This window comes from Leuresthes tenuis, unplaced genomic scaffold (genome assembly GCF_036924035.1).
Source record: "Leuresthes tenuis unplaced genomic scaffold, fLeuTen1.0.hap1 SCAF_2, whole genome shotgun sequence".
Lineage (NCBI taxonomy): Eukaryota > Metazoa > Chordata > Actinopteri > Atheriniformes > Atherinopsidae > Leuresthes > Leuresthes tenuis.
The window spans coordinates 39,259,957-39,287,266 of NW_027325356.1; the positions used below are offsets into that span (position 1 = coordinate 39,259,957).

A 27,310-nucleotide genomic window follows, 5' to 3' on the forward strand; every position below is an offset into this window, starting at 1 on the left:
CTTTGTTATCTTGCAGCTGAATTGATAACTGTGTCCTGCTCTCGATCAGTCCTCAGTGAAAACATCCAGGTAAACGCTTCATATTTATATAAGAAACTAATTTGGGACGTTCGTGTCACGTTGATTTTTAGCTATTGTATCACAGTAGGTGACTTTTTGCTATTAGCCCGAGAGTACAGCTTTTGCTTTCAGTGTCACACGTTTGCAATTTTTTAAAAGTAAAGTTTACTTGTAGTGTTAGCCAGGAGGGCGAACCACTGGTAGCTAAATATTAGCCATGCTATCACTAGCAAATCAGTGTTACATTAAAAATGTGCTTTACACTTTCACGTCTTACCAACGTTAACTTCTCAGTTGCTCTCCATACTACCCAGAGTAACATTTGACTTGTCTTTACGATCACGTATGCTAACGGAGGCTAATTTATAAGGGTTCACAACTAAATGCTGGATTTAGCTGAGTAGCTAACATGACCCGGAACAGAGATGGCAGAGAGCCATGCGCGCCATCATAACCTGTGTTGATTGAGCCTCATTTTAGATTACCCTTCCATTTTCAGAGGTTTCTATCCTGAAAATGATTATGCTGAATTTATGCCCGGTTTCAGGACTATGTTATTGCTGAAATAGTTAAGGTTGTGTGAATCTTAACGAGAGTCGTGGTCTCCAGAAAAGCGGTAGTAGACGGTTTACTGCCATCCCCACACATTTTACTAGTTCTAAGCATGTCCTCTGGGAGCTAGATGTGTACTTGATCGGTGATTTACAGAGTTGTGTCTGCACGCCAACATTTACGTGCACCCTGCGGAAACGCGCGCATCAGCGGAAGCCACGACACTTAACGATTGTTTAATTTGGAGTTTTTATTTGGAGTTTTGTTACATGATTCACGTGCAAACAAATGTCCGAGCATGGAACTCGCGGCCCATATTGGACAAGATGCTGTGTAACGCCACCCCTTCACGTTAAAATGGTTACAGACTTGTCTCCTGCAGTTAAAGGTCGTCTCGACCAGCTCTGAATAAGCTGGTCCCCAGACCACTGACGGTAAACCCATTACAACTGGCAATGTTAAAGGCTTTAATCGGCTAAAAACGAAATACCCGTCTCATTAAGCATGTTACATAACACATGGGAAAATAAAAAAATATTGCTTTACTCTGACCAAAACCTGACTTTTGAAATACATTTGCACATGCAAGTCTTTCCAAAACTGACCAAATTGAATTTCTTTAAACCGGACTATACACTATAAATATTACTCCTTTATGTAGAAGCTCAGTTGGACTTAAAAGGGCCAAGGTGCTTTGCCCCTGCTTCAAAGTTCCAACATTTTGAATATCTTGTAAAATAGAGCACAAGTGTTTATTAATACAGCTGAATTCCAATACAGATGCTCCCATTCACTTAATTTTCAGTTTCTTTTGTCATATGGCTAAATGTGCACTACTCTGCTATAATGAAATCCTGACTTAAGAACTACGGTGTAATTTGACAAAAACGCAATTTAAGTAACTTAAAGACCACACCTAAGCAATGAATTTGGCTATTCTTATCCTATTAAAAGGCATATTTATTATCATATATATTTATTAACCATTCCAATCTCTGTGAAATGCTAGCTTTTGATCAACACTAATGGAGACGACTGAAGTCTGTGAGATAGATCTGGCGAACAGAAGAATAGTGGGAGGCAGCGATTCTCCACCTGACCTGGACAGCCCATGTCAGGTAAGCACTATGAATATTGTCTTTGAGTGAAAGTTCTAGAATTTGTCATTCCATTGATATAAATGTCATCTTCAACCCTAATGACAAACGCCATTTTTCCCATTAGAAAAAAGATGAAAAATTGAAAATGGGTGACAAGTTGTTTTTAGATCAGGCATGCATGCATCTAAAACTATTGAAATAAGTGATGAAATCATGAACTATATTATTGTTATTATTATAATTGAACAAGACTGACAAGGAATTTCAGTATTCTGTTGGATGCTGGGCTCTTTCCTACAAACTTTTGTCAACATTGTAAGTGTTGTTGTCAATTATTTAACTTTGGAGTTGCCTAGAGTAAAAAAAAAAACCAAAAACCTCATGTTTGAAACATCAGACCAATTTTAGGAAATTTTAGGAGCCTGCGTCTTTTATGTTTGAGCTCCTTTGATGTTTTTTAAACCTTTAAGGTTTTAAAGATACTGACCTTGGCAATGATATGATGGCCTCTGTATAAGAAATTGATGGTGATGAGATTGCATTTGACAAGTATTTAAAGCACTTACTGAAAAATATTTATTGAACATCCATAAAATCAGTGGTGCAGACCCAAATAATAAGGCCTTACTGATTTCTCTTGGACCCCATGTTGTTTTCCTCTGAAGTCAAAGAAAAGACTACAAGATTCACCTCCCTCCAGCAGCTCGTGCTTTGAGGGGCAACTAAAGTAAAAAACAACCCCACAGCTTTGAGTGGAGATTTCACTCAAAATTTCCTTGTTGACAAAATTGTTTTATAGGGCTTTGTGGTTACTTTATTGGCAAGTATATGTTTGTGTCTTTTCTATCAGGATGAGAATACAGGGTTTCATTTGGGTTTGTGCTGCACTGTGGAGCAGAGAGGGGAAACTCCAGGCAGAGAGGACAGTCCCAGCGACCTGGGGGAGGCAGAGCTTGATCCCGTAGGAGAAGTTAAGACTGGAGAGGACAAGGCTTTTGGTAGGAGCCCCACAATTTATCTTACAAGCACTTAAAATGCTACTATGTTTGCATGTTTGTCCTTTGTCTTATTTAGACCCCATATTTATCATACTTTTATCACATTGATGGCAATACTCAAATACATAATTGATACAAAGTGTGCATTTCATGCAGTTAGGTCCAACAATCTGAGACTACTAATAAAGATAAAGTTAAAAATCAGGAGGAAGAGCAGTCGCCACCAATCGGAAGGTCGGTGGTTCGACTCTGGCTTCCCCAGGATACATGTCGAAGAGTCCTTGGGCAAGACACTGAACCCCACGTTGCCTCCCAGTGTATCACTGGGGTATGAATGTGTGTGAACGATTAGAAAAAGCAGGTAGTTAAGTAGTTAAGACGTGCTGTATGAATGTGTGTGAGTGGGGTGAATGCGGCATGTAGTGAAGCGCTTTGAGTGGTCAGTTAGACTAGAAAAGCGCTATACAAGTACAAGTCCATTTACCATTTACAATATTACATTGCACAGACTCAACTCCAAGTTTGTTTAACCTGATAACCATGCTTTCCCTTATAATCTGACAAGATTCCAGATTATTTCTTGTTTTTGCCAAGAATTTTTTACTCTCATACATCAAGAGCTCAGATGAATGTTTAGTGTGGCTAAGGTTAGGTAACTAGAAGAAAGTTCCTGACAGTTTACAGTCAGTGGGATTTTGGTGAATATTATCCTAATGCATTATAAAATCGTCTCCACAAAGAATGCAGGTGAGAGGTTTAAACATGTCTAAGGAATTGAATGCCTCCTGCTGTTGCTTAACTTGGTCCTTTGAACCATTGGTTAATATAAAGAAAGATTCAGAATGTACTTTAACACTGCAGTCCCAAATGTTTCACGAGAATTAGGAGAAAGAATAGGAAAGCGACTTTGATTTCAAAGCGGCATTGACCTACTTTTTCGGACTTGAAATGTCATACAGTTTATGTGGTATATATATATATATATATATATATATATATATATATATAGGGATTGAGGGATTTTTAAAAAAAAAAAAAAATTCCGATCGGATCGTCTATCAGCGATTGAAGGGAAGATCGTGATCTTTTTTTCAAATGTAGATCTTTAAGGCGATCTTGAATTAATTTAGTGCCATAAGATGTTAAAGAAAAAATATCTAGAACCTGCACTTTACTGTGTACTTAAAAATGTTTCTCATGGACAACATGTCTGCATACAGAGCCCTTCGAGAAATATTTCCTGCCAGGCGGCTCATATTGCGCATCCAGTGTAGCCAGCATTGAGCAACTTTCTCTCTCAACTATCTGAAATCGGACTGACTGCTTTGCCAGATATCTTGCAACAGCTGTTGTACTCTGGGCTCATCTTTCGCTGTCTTTCTTGTATTTGTTTGATTTTGCAAAAGCTGCCGATATTGTGGACTGTCGAGATGCATTTGTGCTTAATCCGGCCGCAGCACCTGATCTCGCAGCGGTGGTTGGGGGTATTTTTGCAGCCTTGGAGGGGTGATGAAGTCATATCTCTTATTTTTAAATTATAAATGTCTTATCCTTCACAGGCACAAATTTTTTTTTGCATATTGTGCAAATAGGTTGCGTTAGGTCTTTAGGCTCACTGTTGACATCTGGGAAAAACCTGAAATATGCCCAAATAGCTGATTTAGCATTCCTTTTTGGCACTAAATTGCTGTCTGCCATGTCAGCTCCAGGCAAGGTTTTTTTAAAAAAAATAAATAAAAATTTAAGCTAACTGCGCCGCCCTCGGTTGGATCGGCGATTGACAGTGGCCAAAATCGAACGATCTGAAGACGATGCCGATTTCACATCCTTAATGTGTGTGTGTGTGTGTGTGTGTATATATATATATACATACAGGGTTGTACAAAATTCAGAATTTAATTCAATTCAAGGAAAGAATTGGAAGTGGAATTGAATTAATTGCAACAGGGTTTTAGGAGACTGTGGTGGGAGAGTCTCTGACCCTCAGGGGTTTTAATGTGTGTGTACATTTTTAAGCTTGATGTAGCACACTTAAGTGCATTTTGAGACCATGGAAGTAAATTGCTGTATATGAACATACGTTGATAAATAAGAACTTACAAAGGCATATCAGACGTGTTTTAAATTTAATTCAGAATAAAACGATACCAAAAACTCACTCACTCACTTGAACAATCAATCTACTGAATGAACAAACACCATTTTTGGACAGGCTATTTACAAACTATTTACACACTCTGCGCCCAGGTGCTGGACATATTATTTTTCTGGGCTTTTCAAAGAACAGCTACAGAGCTCTGACATAATTAAAATCTCCAGGGCTGGGTCCATTAATGGAGATCCTCAAGCAGACAGCGATGTGTTCCCCCTGAAGTTGATTACAGAGGTCTGATTTCACCTATAAATTAAGATAACTGTAAGTAATCAAAAGCAATGAAAGCAGGAGGTGCCTTTGGAATTCATTAAGTATTTAACTTAATTCAAAATTTGGAACACTACACCTGGTAAATAATTTCAGCTGTGTGTCTCCCTTTAAAACACTGACAGCTTAGCATTATGCACTTCATATTTAAATCAACCAGGAAATGGCCTGTCCTCCCAAAAAAGGACCTCATTGATCGATTTGACCATAAATCAATGTGTCAGGCAAATATGGCCAGCGTTTGCCATCAGATTACCTAGATGTGCTTTCACAGAATCGGAGTGTTGTGGAATAAGGATCTCTCTGAGAGCTCTTCGGGTAGGCATTGTGAATGAGGGTTGGGCCAGTTGCAAGATGTTAATGAAATCCTTATTTCCAACAGTAGAAAGGGGGAGAAGACCATTTGAAATGAATGTAATAATATAATCTATCAGATCCACTTGATGTGTATTGGTTAGTGACCATTTAGAAGTTGAAGTTGGAGGAGGACTGTCTTCATCTTGATTTGGTTGGCTTGTGCCACTGCTGGATGCAGACTCCATCAAGATTTCAGGGTGTTTCTTCTGTAAGCAGAAAAGTCAAGCCATATTCTCAGTCTAAAGACTGTTCATGCTTTGAATAAAGGTGCCAGCAAGTTTTTTGTTATACTACATTTGTATTCTCTATAATGCTATGCCCAAGGCTACTTTGCTCTCACAGGATATGCCAGGATGAATAGGACTTGTACAAGCAAATGAGAAATAATGTGATTAGTCATTGTATTTCAAAGAGAGCAGGGTATAAGGTAATACTTTACATGTTTCTAGTGGTGAGTAAAGTATAATGCATTACTGATTGATTCCCAGTTCCCAATGCAAGTACATGTCATGGTTATCAATATAAAAGACAGATTACACATCTGTAAACTTATCTGGAGATGCTGCTCAAAAGGCTAATTTGAGGTAGCCTTTATAGAACCACACACTGGAGCACTGCAGCAATTGCAGATTGCTCTGTGGTTTCCATGTCTTGTGGGATCATGAGATCTTGGCTCATCAATGAACAAGCACAGGTGTCTTTTACACATGCTATTTCTTTGCATATTGCTGTAATCACAAAAATCAAAAGTACAAACCAGCTCTGGCCCTCAATTAGCTTATTCCATTAGAGTATACTTCAAACAAAATGTCCTAAATGTTTGGACAACCATTTTGAAGACTTGGATAAAGCAAGGTATTCTGGGAAATGCTGTCCTATCATTTTCCACAATTTGAAGTTATTACAATTTTAATCATCTGTTTTATAGAGTATGTTTTTAATATTAATTTGTAGTAAAAAAAAGGCCTATTTACTGTAATAAAGTATTGTGTAGATAAAGTCCATATAATATCTGTGTTAAATTCATATTGTAATCATATGTAATATACACTGTAAAGCTTTGTTATTGTAAAGCGCCAGCACACCACAACAAATTCCTTGTATGTGTAAACCTACTTGGCAATAAAACTCTTTCTGTTCTGATTATTTTCTCACTCCAGTTGGGTTTATGCATTTTTTTAATATTTTCATTCTTTTCTTTTCTTTTTTCCCAGGGAAGGAGGTTGTTCTTTTGATGCAAGCCCTGAACTCTTTGGCCACTCCTGAAGAAAAACTGGCTGCTTTGTGCAAGAAATATGCAGACTTGGTAAGATGAATATCTGAATACAAACATTTGAGTTAGGCCAACAATGTACTTTTCAAGCACACGTTCAGCTAAGCAACTCACTCCATCATGTGCGTAACTGTTTACCTACTTGCCTGTGTACTACGCCGGTCACTGGACGATTTCATTAGGGGACACAACAGATGACTCTGGCCGGAAAAAACATGCCATCGTGACTCTCTTTGTTTCTCCGAGATTTTTCTGTGCGAATGGATGTTTCCAGAATGATAGGGATCTCTCGACATTGTTTTCACAAGCATATTTGTCACTACAGTTGCAAAGGGGCAGAAAATTCTTGATGAGTTTTCATTAAGACCTTTATATGTGAGAAGAATATTAAATCCTGTTTTTACAGGGAAATACTGATTTTTATTTTTTTTTTTTATTATTTTTTTATTTTTTTTTTTTTTTACAGGGAGCTACTAAAGATAGGCTTAAACTGGAGAAGTACAATCTCTCCTGCTAATTCTCATCAAAACTCTAGTGGCAGCATTGTGGATAATTCAATTCAATTCAATTTTATTTATATAGCGCCAGATTACAATAATTGTCATCTCAAGGCACTTAAATAATATAGTCCAATTCAAGCCAATTGGAATTCAATTCATTGTAATCATAATCCAATTAATTCATATAGAGGCAATTAAAAAATTTATATCCTAGCTAAGGAAACCAACAGATTGCACCGAAACGTGTCTCCAGTCCAATCTCCCGTCCTGAGCCTGAGGGACTGTGGAAAGGAACGATTCCCTTTTAACAGGAAGAAACCTCTGGCAGAACCAGACTCAGGAAGGGTGGCCATCCGCCTCGACCAGCTGGGGTTTGAGAAGACAGAAAAGAGGGAAAAGAGGGGGGGGAAACACCATAACGCCATTCAAAGGATACCTGTTGGAACAGGGAAACACAAGTTAATAACCACAAATAATGTCACATGTTCATAAAATCATTTGAGAAATTAAACAGGGGGAAAAAGAGAGCAAAGTGAGGAAAGGTGTGACAGATGAGGTCCCCCAGCAGTCTAAGCCTACAGCAGCTTAACTATGGGGTGTTTCAGGATCACCTGAGCCATCCCAAACTATAAGCTTTATCGAAAAGGAAAGTTTTAAGCCTAATCTTAAAAGTGGAAAGGGTGTCTGCTTTTACTTTACTTTACTTACTTTTACTGGCAGCTTATTCCACAAGATAGGGACTTGATACTACTTACTTGAATCAAATGAAACGGACTCTTTTTCAAAACACCTTTCGCTCTTACGTCTATTTTCCCCTGTTTAGCAGGAGAGGGGCTGTCGGAGGTTTGCCCGGTGGAATTGGATGTGGTAGCCGCAGCAGTCATGTCGGTGGAGGGATCAGGGGAGTTTTTCAATGAGTTTCAAATTCCTGTGCCGGCTTGCTCAGATTTGAGGTGGAATTTTTCGCTGTAGATAAAAATAAAATAGATGGATAAAATAAAATAAAACATTTCTTCCCACGAAGAGTGTACAGTGGACACTTTTTTTGTCACTTTTTACCGAGTCAAACTCAAAGTAATGTCAGTACTTCACTGACGTCGCACCGATTGTCATGAGACACTCTCACGAGCAAAAACACGGTTTAGTAAAGCAGTCTGCTTGTGGAAAAGTAACAGTAATTTAATTACTGTTTTACAATTGCAATCCCTTACTTGTTACTTGAAAAAGGTAATTGGATAACAGTTTACGAGAAAATAACTCTTTTGTTAATAACTGTTGTTCAGCTGGAAGAGAGCCGCTCCATGCAGAAGCAGCTGAAATCCCTGCAGAAGAAGCAGTCTCAGATTCAAAAAGAGAAGATCCATCTACAGGGGGAACACAGTAAGGCCATCCTGGCCCGCAGCAAGCTGGAGAGCCTCTGTAGGGAGCTTCAGAGACATAACAAGACACTGAAGGTAATTTGTCCTTTTTCCTGTTTGTTCCTTCCAGCCATGACTTTGTAAACACTTGCACAGAAAGCAGTTATTTTGCAGACGAGAGACTGTTCAACAATCTGCTCGTAGTGGTATAGATTCTGCTCAACACTGTTTTCACGCTGAATTTGTTTGTTGAAACTTAAGTCTCTTTTAAACATCAGTTATACATTATAAGCAGAAAAAGAGATGTCCTCATTAACTGTTTGCTCTTCCTCATGATTCACTCATGCCAAACCGAAAAAAAAAAGGGATTATATGATTAATTTGACAGTCATGGTATTAATGTTCATTGATGTTTTTGTTTTAATTTTGCACATTCACTACATCTGTAGTAATAATAATAATAATAATGATTATGACCATGGCAATCATCAAGCTCTTCATCTCTGTTCTTAATTTGTCCTCCACCACAGAGGTCTTCACCGACATACTGGGGCTTGACCCTTGGGTCTTGGGTTTTGGCCAAGTCGTGCTCTTGAGTTGCTCATCATCTGTATTTGTCATTGACATAACCAACTATCTTTACTTTGATGCTTTTAGCAAGGTCTGCGTCATCCTCCTGAATCTCCAATAGGGAGTTGGTGAACAAGTAAAGGGTTGGTTTGACAAAAGACACACCCACATATATCTCCCCTGAAAGTGTGTTTGTAAACTCAACAAGAGGGTTAAGTGACTTATTGATGACCTCCATTACGCCAATGTCCTGCCATGTGAGGTTGAGATGCCTATCTTTCAGTCATCAGACAGGACCAGGACAATGGCCTTCTGCTGCTCAAGGACCCTGTGAATCATGGCCTGACTAGCTCCCCACCTGGTTGGATATTCTGTCTTCAGTGTTAAGGCAAATTCAGCTGCTTTTGTGCCTGTTTAAGGGCCTTCTTTTTCTTCCCTTTCAATAGAATATGGAAACGTCTGAAAAATTATGTACAGATTTTCGTACATTATCCTACGAATATCCAATGACACGAGCGACCAGTGCGCATGCGCAATTCCCTGCAGTGAAAAATGGCTTCCATTCGTTTCTGCTAATGAACACGCCCCTTTCCTTTGATGAAACCGAGTGGCAGGAATCATGTTTAAATTAGCTAATATGTTTTCATAACATAGCTTTTCTCACGACATAAACGTACATGTTAGCGTTATACTTTTTCACTTGCAGAATGCGCACATATGTTTTTTAAACCCTAATTTTGCAACCCTAACCCAGAAGCTTGATATAAAAACTACACTTTGTAATAAATTGTTCTACACAGTGGTGGGCAGCGACAATGTGAAATTGTGGCTAAGAAACTTTCAGACTTATTAAAGGTTTTGGGGTTGGGAAGCACATCTGTTTGGTCAGGTTTGCCCCCTACAGGTGTCCCACAGGTGATGGTAGTATAGGTCAAGAGCTTTCCAAAACTGTTTACAACTGGTCTGTAGCCCATTTTGTTGCTGCTCTGTAAGCCTTCAAAAGTGTCTCAGGTTCAAGGTTGAAAGGTCACCTCTGAGGAGCAGGAGCTGCCCACAATTTTCATACTGACATATATTACTCCCTAGGTCGAGACGTAGATGTCTTCACTGTTGTCCTACACCAAAGTTTAATTTTCATCTTGCTCCAAGGCTTTCTCAGACCCTTATTAAGACCAAGCTGGATGAAATAATTCAAACATGTTTTAAGGGCCACGTGTTCAAAATATTGACGTCTGCTTAGACTTTTAAATCCGGTTTTCCCCATAATTTACAGTGAGTTTCATATTTTATTTTCTAATGACCTAATATGGCCAATTATACCTACTGTATCCCTTTCCCCAGGCTGACAGGATGGTCCTAGATGGCCAAGACTTCAGTATATTGTAGTGCCAATATGTATCTGGATATAGAGTTTTAACTTTTGCATACAAAGCTTTACAAATGTTGTTTATTAGTAATGATGTGAAGATGATGAAGGGATTTCCGGACACTTACAGTGTTTCTTAACATTTTGATCTTGCATTAAATTCAGCCAGCCTGGGTCTCATTTCATTCGCTCCAGTTTAGCTCAAAACAAAACTACTACGAGTGTGTGGTGTCTGTAGCTGTTTATTTGTTAGAGCACCTATTTAATGATAATTTTTATTCTCTTTTATCCCCTATCCGTTTTTATTTATTTATCCATGTTTACTTATTTATTGTTGACATTAACTGCACTGATCTCCAAATGGTGGATGTGTGAAACACAATTAAATTTTTTATGTGACGCAAAAGAATGACAAATAAAACCTGTCTTTATTTTATTTGTTTATACATTAGCTGTCTGTGAATACATCCTCCTGTAGATGGTATTCCGGCTCTCTCCATTCGCCTCGGCGCTCTGATTCGATGCAGAAGGTATCGGGGGGAGCAGTGATCTTTCAGGGTGCGCTGTTGTTCATCCAAAACAAACATTTCTCTGCCTGCATGCATTTCCTTTTATAGCGTGTTTCAGCAGCGAAGCTGGAAAAAAGAAAATTAAAACAAACAAACAAACAAACAAAAAAGTAGCCTTTGGTGATTAATGTGACGTTTGCAGAAGCGACAGCGATAGTAGCGCCCTTAGTAACCACCATAGAAACGTTCGAGACAAAAATAAACTTTTCAGGTTAAGAACTAATAAACTAAAACTTGCATACATTCCCCCGAAGGAAGATTGTAAAAATAAGTAAAATTTTTGCTTTCAACAATGTATTATAATGTCAAAACTATTTTAAAATGTTTATTTTAAATGTGTTTTATGTTTAGAAAAGGCACGTCAGCCCTGACTTCAGGCTTTGCACAGACGCACTGGTTGCTCGTGTTGATGGATTGTCGTAGAGTTACGCACAAAAATCTGTGCATACGTTTTCATACGAACTGTGGGTGACAGCAGCCTGAGGAAAGAAAACTGCCGGCCACTTTTTTTTGCAGATCTTCACTGCGCGGTTAATCCTGGGATCATTTATTGCACTCTCTAAAAAACAACAAATACAAAGCCTATTTAATGTCCCTATGATCCTCATAACTTTCAAATCCTATGCCGCCAGAGAATCCTTTAGTCCTCGGGCAATGTTTTGCCCTGTGTGGTCCTCGGGAATGAACGCCATTTGGAGACATTTTGTATTGAGATTGATCTCGTTCTTGATGTAATTCACCGTTGGGCTGATGTAAGGCTCCATAGTGTGGCTGGACCAAAGGTCAGTTGTTATGGTGAAATAGTCTGCTTTGGCCACACTGTTAACCATTTCTTCACGACATTGCGTGTACATCTCTGGCAGAGCGACTCTTGAAATAGTGGCGTGATGGTACAGCATAGCGCTTGTCCAAAGTATGCACCAGATGCCTGAAGCCTGGTTTCTTCACCGCTCTAGGTGGGTTCATGTCTTTGGCCAAAAAATAAGCCATGGCTTTTATAAGTGCCTTTTGCCTTTCTGAAGTAGTGGAATATGGTGTTGCACTATAGAGTGTCTTTTATTGTTGACTGAGTGTGTTATATGGGTCAATGGGGTTTTGCTACTTTTTTACCTTTTTTGTCTCTCCATCAGTTGGTCGTAGATGGTTAAAGAGATTTGATGTGTTGCCTAATGGTGCAGCCACCACCGTGTAACAAATCTTGTAGATAATGTGTTTTTGCTCCAAGTCTGGGTCTTCAAAACCGAAGTGTTCCCACACAAGTGAACTGACTTTAAATTTTTTGCAGACGAAGGACCCGTCCACACGAGTACATTTTTATCGAATCCGCATAAATACGTTTTGGCCTCGGGTCCAGACGGATCCGGCTTTTTCGAGGTACGAAAACTGTATTTTTTGAAAACGTCCCAGAGTGGGGAAAATCCTAAAACGCTGGATAGCCCAGAGTCGTCTGGACGGCAAATGTGTTTTTTTTTGTTTTTTTTCAGAAACGAAGACATATAAGCCCTGTCTCTAACCATTAACCTTAGCTGCCATCGCTAGACGCGTCATAACAACAACAACAACAACAATGGCGGACTCCAGGCTTGTGCTCGTACTACAGAAACAACGTTGTCTATTAGAGATGCTAAAACAAAACCTTCTGCTACTATAATACTGCGAGGAGCATCAAAAGAACACGTAGAACATGATTCGCCACACGATCTTGGATCCACTTCGCGGAGTAATCAGAAGGGCCACCAGGAGAAAGTTTTGGACAAGACCTGGACAAACTACTGGCGTGGTTGTGGATAATGAGTGGAGGGAGAATTGCCACACGCCCAGAGCTTCTCTCGTCGCTCTGACCGAAGAACTCCGTATATCGAATGAATATGAGGGCACCGATCAATCCGTTCAAACGAGTTGCAATAACCCTGTACTTCTTAGGCGACGAGGGGAGGCTACGGAAAACAGCTAACGCATTTGGTGTGTCGCGACAGATTGTCTCTGTTATTGTTAGGCAGACATGTAAAGCCATCGCCATCCAACTGGGCCCAAAATGTGTTAAGCTTCCTTTTACGGAGCTCGAAGCAGAGGACGTGGTTTTAGGATTCCACCGTGCCCATGGCATGCCGCAGTGTTTGGGAGCAGGCGACGGCACCCACATCAACATGAAGCAGCCATCCACCAACTCCACGGCTTACATTAACCGCAAAGGAAAGCATTCCCTTAATGTGCAAGCCGTCTGTGGTTACACATACAGATTCATGGACGTTGTCATAAAGTGGCGTGGAAGTGTGCACGACGCACAGGTGTTTCCTAACTCCATGGTAAACATGTACCTGAAGACATGTTCTGTCCTGTTCTGAAAAAATAGACCGTGGACGACGACGAGGAGGCAATACCAGTTTTTCTTCTGGGTGACCCTGCCTACCTTCTGCTGCTTTACTTGATGAAGGAATACTCAAATGGTGGCTTCACACCTCAGGAGCAGTACTTTGGACTGTGTTTGTGTAGGGCGCACATGGTCATTGAGTGTGCTTTTGGTTGCCTATAGGCCAGATTTGCTGCACTAAGAAGGCCCATGGACATTAACATGGATGACCTGCCAATGTCATTTATGTCTGCTTTGTTCTCCACAATGTCTGCGAGGTCCGTAAAGAGACTTTAGAAGAACAGTCCGTGTTTGGAACTATACAGGGTTACACACAGCCTCCTACAGAGTGTAACAACTACCTCACTGACTGTAATGAGGGAGAGGGAAAGAGAGTGCTCACCAAGTACCTTGACCCTTAAAAAAAGTGACCAAAAACTGACGAGATGACCTACTGGTGTTTTTGTAGTATTTGATGCCCCTTTACGTATTAATCATGCCATTTTGAAAGTGTTGTGTGTGTCTTAAGTTTTCTACTTTAATCAGAAAATTCAATTAGACAGGCTTGAGCATCACTTCTCTCATCATTGAGAAGCCCTCCTGTATGGTGTTTGTAATATTTGCAGCGTTTGTGTTGCGGTGCTGCATGAAGTCTGTGTTTCTTTTAGAGGACTACTCCATCAGCTCCAACATCTTCTGCTTGATATCAAGGTCCTCTAGTGCTCCTTGGTCACCTGTTAGTCTTCGTTTCAGCCTGTCCCCTCTGTGGTTCTTTAGCCTTGCCTTGAATAAAGCAGTGCCAATTTGCCTCATTATTATGCAAAACAAGTTATGGTCAAAGCTATGTACGAAAGCAATACACTTACACAAAGAATGTGCATCTGCCATGTAACTGTTCCCACATAGTTATTGTATCATAACTTATAGTTTGCTTGTTAAGCTTGAAATCATGAACATACCTGGAGCAAATCCCTGTGTTGCTTTCTGACCGCAGAAGGCAGACTTTCAGGTGTGCTGGACGACTGGGTTGAATTGCCAGGGAGCTCCATTGCCGCGGAAGACGTTTGTGTCGCCGCCGCCGACTCTTCTTCCATGTCAGCAGTCTTGATGCTGACATGGCATCAAGACTGCTGACACGGTGGCGCGTGTAGCAGGCCCGCCCCATGTCTCCTCACACAGCTCAAAGTACAGCAGAACGACACGGTCTTGGCCACTACGGCGACCGGTGTCCACTGCCTTGCTGTATTTTGTCCAGATACTTTTTAACTTAGCGGTAACCTGTGGCTTTGTGACGCCCTTGCCATCATGGGGGAAATCGTGCTCCGTTGGGGTCTGCAGATACTGCGCCTGAAATGCATGCATAATGTCAGAGTACTTGGAGTGGGAAGACTCCAAGTACAATTTAGTTGCCTTATAGTCCAATGTAACACGAAGTAGAAGTTCCACTTCACTGTCAGTCCACACAAGACTCTCCTCTTCCTCTCAGAGTTGTACTGGCCATGATTGTCCTCTTCTCGTGTTATGGGGCTTGTTTGTAAACAGCGCGTGACTTTTATACGCATGCTCCATGGCTTCTCTTCTGGTTGTAGTGTATTGGTTTGGCGGCGTCACAGCGCCACATAAAGGCCTGTCATATGTACTACATCCTTTTGGGTAGTTTCCATTGAATCCGTGTGAACGCAGATATTTCTGGAACTGACTCCGTCTTTACAGAGATTTTTTTTCAAAATGACAGCGTATTGCGTGTGGACGATGCCTAATTGTTGCTGCACCTCTCGTCCTTCAGCCATCTTTACTTGCTGCTGCAGACTTTTTAAAAAGCCACAACAAAAATAATGTGCGTAAAGCCTTTGGAAGGGAGCGAAGTGCATGTGTCATTCAGAACACATGACAAAATATAATACAACAAAAGTATTTTGATAATAATTGTTGATATTGTTGTCAATATCGCTGTTTTTGTGTTCGTTTGGAGCCAAAATCAAAATTTGATATATTGCACAGCCTGGTAAGTTCCGCAATACTGGTTTGATGTATGTAAGCACATGAGTGGGACACTGCTACCAGCCCTCTTGCAAGGAACAGCGGCAGATCAGTTTTGACCCTCACTTTCACCTCTGTACTCTCATCCTATGCCATGATGCTAAATGAAAGTGGATTTTCAAACCTGATTTGAGTAGCCAGATTGTGGCATCTATGGAAATCTACTTCAAACTGCATTTTAAACCACCTCTACATGTGGTTTGGTATGTAATTGTAAATTAAAGCTGGAAGTGGCAATAAATAGCCCTCGCACCTTGGCAGTGCTCCGGTCTGTGTTGCAACGGAGGGCTCTAGTGCCCATTGTGTCGAGGCATTCTTGCCTGGGCTCGTTGCTCGAAGGCCACCGAGAGTCCTTCCTCCATCTGGTTGGCACTGTGACTGTGAGTGCAAATGTGTTCAGGTAAAGAGAGTTATCAATCATGCAAAATATGAGCAGTGTAGGACAAAGCTCTACAGAGCAACAGCATTTTCTTATTTGATGGCGAATGAAAGACATTTGATATTAAGCCACTGGAATAATGACATGGAACTTCCTGTTTCCAGTGGGTGGCACTGTGGAGATGACATTATACAGAGACGTGTCCAGGAGAGAAATGGAGTTAGACTTTTAAGAACTTTTTTGTCATAAGGGACTTCCTTTTATACTGACTCAGGATGATTTGACAAAAATGATAGGAGTTTGTTAAAAATATGAATAGTGTGTAAAATCCCACTTGAATTCAAAATGGCTGACTTTCTGTTTGATTTAACTAGTAGGTACAAGAGCCTTTTTTAATGGACCATGCCATGTTACATGTGTCTGCCAATTTTCATACCTATGGGTCAAATAGTGGACGGGGCTGAATTTCTGTAAATTTCTGACGGCGCTATTGAGTCATTTTGCATACCCCCATTTTTTTATATAAAGATATTATCAGGGCCAGACTTTCATCAAATATGCAAAGTTTAGACCTCCGTGACTTGATTGTAAAAATAAGAATGCTGCACAAGTAAATGAACATAGGAAACAAACACTGCCTATCCTCTTCATCACATTGTGTTAAAATCACATTGTGAGTGTGATCAGTGTGAGGCTTCTTCAGCTCAAGAGAGATATGGGGGGTCCTTCCTACCAGCACCAATAACTCTTTTTAATGAAAGCTTATATAGATTATTTTAGGGAAAAGGGTGACACAACATATAAAAAGACAGCTGTATCAATGGTCACACACTGTTAGACTGGTTTGAAAACAAACAGAAAAACATCTGAAGTGGGGAAGAGCTGTTGTGCAATTGATTTTATCAACAGATTAGTAATGAGAGTTGGAGATTTCTTTTTACAAATCAAATGACTACAGAATGGAGAGCCAAATGGATTTCTGTATTTCACTGAGAGACTTTTTATCCAGTATGTTAGATTTAAAGTGCAAGTCATTATTATAGGCTTCAGTATTTTGACTAACATAGATGGATATTTAGCATCCACCACATGTGTAACTACAATATTTTGCCTTTGATGGAAATGTGTGTAGGAGCGCTACTTATTATTGTCATTTTGATGCCCTTTCTTGCTCATCACCATGTGAGAGGCATGAGAAATGCACATAGACATGCATGACTTTGCAGGGAAAATAGATGGTGTCAATTACTACAAACGGTATTGTTTGACTTCATACCTCCTTTGGAAAAATACCCTCAATAATGAAAAAGTCAATATTCTCCTGAGCCCTTGGACCGAGTTTAACCCACTTTAAGCTGAGCAGCTTTCTGATGGTAACTTATCTCTAGAATGATATTAAATGCTTAGCTGAAGTCAAAGAGCATCAAGAGCATCCACACACAGCTCTCCTGTTGTTCCAAGTGGCTCTGTGAGTAGCAATGGTAATAGTGTCCCTTGTTAGCGCTCTTGTGCCATTTCACATATACACCAGACCAGTGTTGTGCACAAGTTCAAAAGAATGCTGACACTGAACATGTTTGTTTTTCTGAGAACGTTGAACTGAAAGCAATGTATTTGCAAGTAAAGAACTTGAATGTGAACTTGTTCAGATTATGAGGGATCCTGCAACAGCATGTCGTTGTCACTGCCTACATTTCCCCAGCACTGCACCTACCACACACCACATTACCCACGATGCACTGTGGATTCTAGCATAACAAACCAGCAACGCTCCACGGCAACACCAGTGCAGTCCTGCTCTTAAATGGCAAGTGAAGGTGAAAGGAGAGAAGCTGCGGATGCAGCGTGCATATCAGACTCCTTGTCTGCTTATGATTACTTACGGGAATTTTACGTACTGACTGCAGATGATTCCGACAGTAAAATCTAACATTTCTCTGCAAATTATATCCTGTGGTGGAAGTTTTGCGTTTCCTTCCTAATGCCTCTGATGAGAAATTAAATATTAGACCTTTCTTTTTCTGCTGGCCGGCAAAGGTTTTGCAGGATGCAGGATGTGGTCTTGATGATAATTAAGAAACAGGCAGTTAAAACAATTATCTTGTCTGGGTGTTAATTAAGAGACGTATAGTTTGAAACAATCATTGCGTCTGGGTGAGACAAATAGTTAATGCAGATTGGAAAGTCTGTTATCGGGGTTTCTTAAGAGACACAAAATTTACCATCACAATCCGCCTGCACTTAAAAAACAAGTCAGAACATGTGCTTCATCAGCTTCTAATTTGAAAAGGCATCCCTCCAGTGTGAGAAAATATCTGCAAGTCCTTGACAATTTAAAAAAAAAAAAGAAAAAAAAAAAAGTAATTCGGAAAGGGGAAGACCCCCTGCCAACAGCCCCAATGACTGAGATCACACTGCCTGCAGTTTTCAGGGGAATGATATCTCAGGAACAGGTAGACAGATTAATAATGAACTACATTGTTAGAGAAGAAGTGATTTAGTCTTTTGTCCACACATTTGTTCCACATGGATATTTTCCATTTTGTTTGATAGAATTTAATGTTTAGTATCATTGATTTCATTGCAAGTTTCTTCTCTTTCTCGAGTCTTTCATTTTCACTTCCAACCTAAAAGAATTTAAATTAACTGAACTTCAAAGTAGTTCAAAATTGAAATGGTGAACTATTAAAGATCAGTAGGTGAGACAGCGGATAAATGTAGCAGCAAATCTTCCAGAACATTTACTGCCCTTATGCGAGTTTGCATGTTGGTAAGAGTAAAAAAAAAAAAAAAAAAATCCAATTATTAAACCCATGTATGATGAGCAAATTTAGACAAAGTGTTCACTAGGGCTGAAATGATTGCTACAGCTTCTCATTAGAAGACACCAAGTTCACAAATTGAGTCTGAGTGTAGTAAGTGTAACATTTCACTTTAAGATTAAGATTAGATTTATTGTCATGTATACATACGAAATTTGTCCTCCGCTTTTAACCCATCCAGGTTGGCCCCTGTTGACACACACACGGATGCCATACACTGGACAAGGAGGTGGACTGACACCCCTCCAGCTGTCAGTTTCACCAATCTTTTTTTGAGTGGCGTGAGTGGGAATCGAACCACCAACTTTGTGGTTATTGGACGACCCACTCTAACCACTGATGCCACTTTAACATTTTATTGTAAATCGATGGGCTTGTTAGTTATGAAGAACACTAATAAAGAAAGAAGGTAAGCTGAGGCTTTGGCTGGGAAGTATGGTGCCTTTTCAATTTCTGTCCTGCATTTTTTCATTTAAATGCTCCTCTTGGTTTTGGTCTTTTCACATGCAGTTCAATATTTAAATTGGTGGTTTTTTTTCTAAAAAAAACAACAAAAAAACCCCAAAAACAAATGATTGGTTCGTGATAAGACACCTGTCGTTTTTACTTCTTTAGATAGTTTTTATTGCAAAAGAATTTCCGGTTACTCGATTAATCAATAGAATACTCTAAATAGATTACTAAAACAATCGTTAGCTGCAGCCCTACTGTGAACACATTCTTCTAAAAATCAAATCAATCCAAAAAGGTTAACTGTATGGACAGCTTTGTAAGAATTTCATAATTAATACTGTGAGAACTCCTGGTCTGCAGTTATTCAAGTGTTCAGATTTATGCTTTTGTGAGCAACAGTGATAGTCACTGAGCAGGATAGTGAGAAAATTTGGTACAGGGTACGTGTGTGAATATTCCAACAAGCAGGTTAGTACATGCCCGGATTATATTATTTTGCTCAATATCTAATCAGGAGCCTATCTTGTACTTTTTGACATCAGCACATACTTCAATTTTCTTCCTGCACTGTGAATGTGTGATAGTCAGTAGTAGGGATGTCCCGATCCAGATTTTTTGCCTCTCGATAAAATCTGATTTTTTTTAAATTTATTTATTTATTTTTTAAAATTATTAGTCTATGGTTACAACGGTAATTTTCATTGTGTGGAAAAGACTAGGATCATTCTTTTGTGCAAGGCAACATCAGACTTAAACATTTCTTTCCTATTTTTTTTAAAAACAAATAAACAGCTATAGATATACTGAATTACTTATGTATTTAATAATTGTACAAACAATCTTAGCCATAAAAATATAACGTGTAACTGTTGCAGTCAGTGCAATTCATGATTCAAAATACAATGTAAAACAAAATATTAAATAATAAAGGAGCTGATATTGAGAAAAAAAAACAATAGCTTCACTAGCGTGGTTGGTAGACTTTCAAAATAAATAACAATCAGCTCTTTATACAGTTTAGTGCAAATGGGAATTAAACATCCATTACGAAAGCATCTGAACAAAACAATAGCTTCTCTAGCTTGGTAAAAACAAAAAAAAAACAAAAAAAAAATTTAAAAAATCAGAGGTAGTCCCAACTTAATTTTTTTCACCACTAGAGGGGGCAGAAGGCCCCTGAATGAATGCCAAATGCTGGGCAGGACAAGAGATCAGCCCTTTGTAATAGATACCCGATCTCAAATTTTCTGCAATATTGGTACCGGTATCCGATCCAAATATCGGATCGGTGCATCCCTATTCAGAAGTGATCGATCGATGCAGGTTTTTTTTAAGGCCTCTGCCGATACTGATTATTTTGACATCAGTCTTAACTGATCCCCAATATGTGCTGCTGATTTTTCATTTTGGGACATTTCTTGAAGCTGATATTGGTTTCCTCCCCCTATTTACATGATAAAAATAACACAATGATAACAAATGTTACACAAGTCTCAATTTAAACAAAAAAAAAAAAAAACATTTATTAACAAAATAAACATATTAACAGTAGGAAACAATGTAGAACTAGGGGTGGGCGATATGGCAAAAATATCATATCACGATTTAAAAAAAATAATGATCTTTGACTCCACATATTTTAAGTGTTTTTCTTTTTTCCGGTATCAGCACCTATGCTCACCAGCAAATGTCAGATGTTGCACAGAGTCTTGCCTGGTGTTGGCTCAGTGAAGTGCTGCCAAACAAGATTACATTTCTTTTCAGCCATTTCTTTAAATAAAAAATTAAAAAAAAAACCCCACAAATTCAGTATATTTTCATCTAGTACTACATCTTCTGTTTGATTAGTAAATTAAAGAGAGAGAGAGAGAGACACACACACACACACACACAGAGCGATGTCTCTCACACTCACACTCCGAGTCCGCCTTTCTCACTGGGCAAAAATTGCGTTTAAACCAGCTGACAATTGGCTTCAGAGCGCAGTGGGACAGGTACACTGAACTAACCCGTATCGCGACTCGTACACAGCGCCACTTTGCTCGCACTTATTGAACGTGTCACAACGAGAAAAGAGAGCTTCTCATGTTCGGTGAGGAAGTGGAGGCGAAAAAACACTAAGCACCGCTGCAGTGTATGGACATTATTTTATGTAAAGTTAGATGCTGTACACATAGTGAATTGTAATTGTTTTCATGTGCATGCATGATACTCCATGGGAGCGCGCACACACACAACGGTGGCAGCTATCCAGCTTGAGATCAAACGTCAGTTTTTTAGGCAGTGGGAAAGAAGCCCTATGCCGACTGTAAAGGGCTCGACTAGCATTTAAACACCCGCGTTTACCCGCTAATTTCAGTGGCAGAGAGAAAGAGTAACGCTGCTTTCAGTCAGAGTGAAACCGACACACTGCAGCTCCCTCCTGCTCACAGTGAGACAGAGACAGACTTTCAAAGTGCAGATAATACAGCTAAATTAGACAGTTAAAATACATTAAAAGTGTAAAACTTACCCTTGTTGTTGTTGGCAGTCATCCAACGTTACATCTCCTCTCTGCCAGGGAGGGAGGGGCAATGCATGCGCTTCACGTGATCTCCAGCATCTCAATGCATGGCTGCTGAATGCGCTAATTAATCAGCGAACGCACGCACGTATTGCAGATGCCAATACAAGTAAAAAACGCAAATATCTGCCCGATATATTGGCCGGCTGATGTATCGGTCGACCTCTGATAGGCAGAAGCTTTTGTTTGCAGTAAAACTAACAGGCCTGTCAACCTGAAAACGAGCAAACGTGAGGTGTTGGTATTTACAGTGCAGTCGGTATGCTGCCTTTGTGTTTGGTTAGGTGTTGTATCCCTTGCCACCCCTGTACCCCCTGTGTGTTTATGTGCCAGGAAGTCCTTTTTCTTGTAGGCCTTCTTAGCCTCTCAGGTCATTCTTAGCAGAGTTGTACTGTGTTTGTGGAAATGGACTTTGTAAGCAATGTTTAGAACAATTTGTAAGGCTCTATATAAGTTTGGACCATTTTATCATGTGCCACCTGACAGGAGGAGAATGCCCAGCGGTCCAGAGAGTACGAGGAGCAGCGGAAAGAAGCCATGCTGCACTTCCAGATGACATTGGGTGATATCGAAGTGCAGATGGAACAGCACAGCTCACATAACACCAAGCTGAGGCAGGAGAACATGGAGCTTGCTGAGAAGCTCAAAAAGCTCATAGAGCAGTACGAGCTCAGAGAAGAGGTGAGACTGCCCAAAACCATGCATGTCATGTTAATTGGTGAATCTGAAATAGAACCTAGCAATGAGTGTGAGCGTGGATGGTTGTTTGTCTCTGTGTGGCCCTGTGATGGACTGGTGACCTGTCCAGGTTGTACCCTGCCTCTTGCCCAATGAAAGCTGGGATGGATCCCTAGATTATCATTCTTTTGTACTGAGACAATCACTGTTTATCAGGGTCACACCATGTGATGTTCAGCCTAATTGAAATCCGTTACTCTTGCAGCACATAGACAAGGTGTTCAAGCACAAGGAGCTGCAGCAGCAGTTGATGGATGCCAAACTGCAGAGAATCACTGAGATGATGAAAGAAGTTGAAGAGAAGCAGCAGCGAGAGAGAGAGTTTGTAAGAGCATCGTCCCGTCTGTTCTTTGTCTGAGTAATTTCAGTTGCACTGAAAGAGACCAGTGGGTTAGAAGAGATAAAATCTTATTTAGGATATTTTTAGGTTGTGAAAGTGTTTGAGCCTTGTGAGAGCTGTGGAACTGTCTCTGCTGTGTTGCTTTAGCTGCTGAAGGATGCAACAGAATCTAGACGCAAGTGTGAAATGATGAAGGAACAAGAAACGCAGCTTAAACAACAAGTAAGAACACGCATTCAAAGAGTCCTTGGGTAGGGGAGAACACTGATATTTATTTATTTTTTTGAGGATGCTTTGTTGCTTCAGATTATACATTTTGTTTTTTACCTATTTTCATCATGTTTATGTTTTCTTTAATTATAAAGATCATTTCAGTAATTCTTTCCAAGAATTTACTGAAATGCTCAACAGTTCAGATAAAAGGTTTGAAAGTGGCTTCTCATCGGTTTCTTCTGATCTCTCAGCTCTCCCTTTATATGGACAAGTTTGAAGAGTTTCAAAGCACTTTGGCCAAAAGCAACGAAGTCTTTACTACTTTCAGACAAGAAATGGAAAAGGTGAGTGTCACTGTCTCAAGTGTTGGGGACTGGGTTACTTTTCTTTTTTTATATCAGCAATTTTACATTAGGGCTTGTTGATTAGATATTATTAGACATATTATTAGCTGGTGTTTTTTTCAAGTAAGATATAGAATATCAGTGACCTTTCTATTAGTGTAGTTAAAAAAACTATTTCTGTGGTAAAGCCACATAAGTGTTTATACCTTTCCTCTGATTCACCAGCACCCAAGGCCCCAATTCCATTATGGAGCACATCGTAGACTTGCTAAGAACTTCCCCTTGTTGCCAACTTGGTAGCTTTGTTGTTAAATATATTTTTAAAAGAAAGCTTCTTTACCCAAACCGTTGCAACTTTCTATAAAAGAACAGCCCAGCTGAGTGCAAGGAGGTGACTTTTCCTCAGACAGCTCTCTCTCTGACTCTGCTCAGTCAGTCAGTGGCAGCAGAACATTTGACATTTTACATGTAATTAAATCGATGCGCATGGTTTTTTGTTATGTTTTTTTTGGTTAGAAGATATTGGTAGTTATTAGTGTTAGTAGTTATAATATCAGTGACTCCTAGTAATATTCATAATGAACAATAGGAATTTAATAACATGACAATATTGTATATTCATAGATAATGGAAATATGTATGTTGTGCGTTATCACCTAGTTTAAACAGTGCTGCTAGATGAATGTTGGGCATCATTGCCCAGCTTAGTTTCTCTGCCAACTGTAAACCACCTGGATTTTCATGTAGATGACCAAAAAGATAAAGAAGCTGGAGAAGGAAACAACACAGTGGAGGACCAAATGGGAGAGTAATAACCAGGCCCTGCTGCAAATGGCAGAGGAGGTAAATATGTTGATCGGAGCTGTTGCAGCAAAAAGAAAAATGAAAACATTCAAATAATATCTATCGTCATGGGAGACGTTACTTTCTAATCTTTATTCAGTGTCCACCCATTAACTTTTCGTGGTTTTGAGTCAAGAAAATTTAACTAAAGTGTTCACAAAATATTGCATTGTAGAAAACTCTGCGTGACGGCCACTTTAAAGCTCTTCAGGGGAAGCTGGAGCTGCTGGAGAGATTGTGCAGAGCTCTACAAAAGGAGAGGAATGACCTCAACAATCGCCTCAGTTTACTCCAGCAGCAGGGAAACAAAGGGACTACATCACCCCCTCCAGCCCAGGAACAGGAACCTTCTGTCTTGGAGGAGGAAGAAGATGTTGTTGACGATTCTAAGGATTTGGCACATGGTGATGAGCAGGAGACTGGGGGCATCCAGCCAACTCCCAGACAGCCTGAAATGAACCCTGAACAGGCTGCTACAGACAAAACCAGCCCAGCTATTGCTGAACCAGCCCAGTCCACAGAACCTCCAGCCACGTTGCAGGACTGAACAAGCTGTCGTGCCCTATGTGTGGAGGTGAGAAAGGTGTGATGTCAGGGCCCCACACAGTTCTAGCCAGGCTTGAGAAGTAGACAGAAAAGCCATCTTGAATGCAGATGGCCAGTTCATTTTTTTTATTGATATTATTCTTAACTTTACAGATTCTATACAGATATTGAATCTTTGTGTGATGGATGACGTGTCACTTAATAAAACGATTGTATCAAGGAATCTATTCTTAACCTTTGCCACATTTTAATTGGTGCAGAGCATTTAGTAGTCAGTTTTCTACTATAACTGTATTTTCATACAATACTTACATGCAGTTGAATTGAAATTGTTCAAAGTTTTGCTTGCCTTCTGTTTATCTCTTCTCATGGTATCTCCCTGTAATGTTACATATCTTTTGGCAAATTTCAAAAATGGGTCCAATCAGTGGCTGACTAGAGTTAGTCAACATGGCAGCCAGCTTGGCAGGTGCCAGATAGCAATATTCCTGTGAGGGGCAAATGCATAAGTAATCTGAGCTACTGTTTTTTAAAAATCATGCAAGGCATTGCTGAAAAGATAATATGACACATTACGAAATAAAATGATAAAGCAAAAGAAGGTATTTTGGATCAAACACCCACAATGTAAAAAGTTTGGATAAACGAGCCGGACTTCCACTGCCATACAATACTAGTAGCTAGTCTTTCAAGTTACACTTCAAATGAACATCAATCATCCTCAGAGGTTTGCATGTCAAAGTTGAGCTTTAAAAGAAAACAAAAACCGGCTTGTCTTTCAGGTGTTCATCTGACCAAAACGAGCAAATGAATCAAGCAGCTCTTTACTGTCAGCATTAGTTGATCTTTCATTTGCCCTGTGGCACTGTCAGGGAAACTGTTTCTGTGATGGCTCAACATCTGTTAGGGCCTTAGATCTGAGACTGCCCATTATGTCCAGCATTTGAACCACTAGCCTAATATACCACTACTAATTGACAGCACCACAGTCCAGACTCCTGTAAGAAAGAAAAAAACGGAACACACAGATTGCTGTATGGTGCAGCCAGACTCATGGTTTTTTCTTCTTGCTTATCAGTACAAAGATACGCTTGATTCGAGTTGGAAAAGAAAGAATATTTGACAGACTGAGACAGACTCGATACCTGGAGGTTGACAGAAAATGATTGGGTTACCTGTTTTGTCTGAGGTTCTGTCTCCCATGTTTTAATCTATTATTTTTTATTATTTTATTTTTATTTTTTTTACATTATTTTTGATCATACATAATAAAGGTGTTATTTCAATTCTTTGACAATTTACTTTAACAAGCATTAGGGATATAGTTTGGAGGAGGGGGGTGTATTTTGTGAAACATCTGCCTGTGCACAACTCAAAAAATAATTTACTTTAGTGAGCAGGAGACACAAAACAAACCCCAATGCAAGCTTGCATTTCATTTAACTTGATACTTTTGGGTGTCACCAAGACATTTGCTGTCCTCTTTTGCCTTGTTTGCAGTCGTAGGTAATGTGATAAAGAGGCTTTTTGCTGCCCACAGTGGTTCATTCACGTTATTATTTTGAATAGCACTCAGGGTTGATACATAAAAAACACATTTTTGTTACTGCAGGTGAAGCCACATCTTGCTTGACCCCAAGCAACCAGCACAGTAATCCTGAGGATTAGAATTTAAACTTGAGTTTGATCATTTTTGGTTCCATCTTCTACTCTGTTATGCATTTTTAAACCAGGTCAAATGTGTTCTTAAAATAACTCAAATTGGACTGTAGAATGGAAGAAATTGTGACATAAGATGAAATTCAGTTCAATACATGTTTTTATGTTATATGGCATCAGTAGATGACTCAAGGCATGTTACATGTGAGGAGATGACAGCTTGTAAAAAAAAAAAAAGTAGTTCGATTTCCATTTGTTTAGATCTCAAAAGCCTTGGATTACTGACATGAAATCATGTAAATTATATTAGAAAAATGTCATTAGAATAACGGGTTGCTATGTTTGAGCTTTGTACAGGGAAAACAAGTGATTTACATCTGAGTTTGAATAAAAATATGTTGAGTTCAATCAGTGACACATAGTATATAAGTATATAGGTTGAAGATTAGATATAATGTATTATGTCACATTACTGACAAAGATTTCCTTTCAGTTTTTATCTGTTGAATCACAGCAAATGTGGAGGATGTAATGCGGTGTGGTTATACAACTGCATCCATTTCAATATTGCTCCTTACGCAATTGTGTTGATTTCAAATTGAATAGAAATGAGAAGATAGATCAGAGAATCAGAGAAGAGAATCAGGTGGATAGTTTTAGTCATGGTTAAGCTGAGCAGAATTTTTCAATTTGGCATTGCCCCAGATTGACTCTTAAGATAATGTCAATATCTACCTCTCCAGGTAAGACTGTGAAAGAAGAGGCAGGAGTTATCAGCTTTGAGTGCTTTATTTTTGCTAGAAAGAGCCCACACCTACTTCTTGATTGTATAATGTTCTCAGCCATGTCTTGCTTTTCAATAAACATTTTGTAGGATTTGCAATAACTGAGTCTT

General features: G+C 39.5%; 1 protein-coding gene across 1 annotated transcript; it reads left to right on the forward strand.

Moving 5' to 3' along the window:
* txlng (taxilin gamma) lies at window positions 1–27,301 on the forward strand. The gene is made up of 11 exons (XM_072381052.1): window positions 1–69; window positions 1,622–1,730; window positions 2,563–2,710; window positions 6,704–6,795; window positions 8,546–8,716; window positions 22,219–22,413; window positions 22,676–22,795; window positions 22,958–23,032; window positions 23,275–23,367; window positions 24,115–24,210; window positions 24,386–27,301. Exons 2-11 carry the CDS (start codon window positions 1,638–1,640, stop codon window positions 24,755–24,757), a joined length of 1,455 nt encoding a protein of 484 aa, XP_072237153.1. The 5' UTR covers window positions 1–69; window positions 1,622–1,637; the 3' UTR covers window positions 24,758–27,301.
* The last annotated feature ends 9 nt before the right edge of the window (window positions 27,302–27,310 follow it).

What these genes read in the sequence shown, in the direction of transcription:
- txlng (XM_072381052.1), top strand. Translation starts at nt 1,638, where the DNA reads ATGGAGACGACTGAAGTCTGTGAGATAGATCTGGCGAACAGAAGAATA. An exon ending in AGTACGAGCTCAGAGAAGAG is followed by an intron (nt 22,414 to 22,675) that starts GTGAGACTGCCC and finishes TTACTCTTGCAG; the next exon opens with CACATAGACAAGGTGTTCAA. An exon ending in TCAGACAAGAAATGGAAAAG is followed by an intron (nt 23,368 to 24,114) that starts GTGAGTGTCACT and finishes ATTTTCATGTAG; the next exon opens with ATGACCAAAAAGATAAAGAA.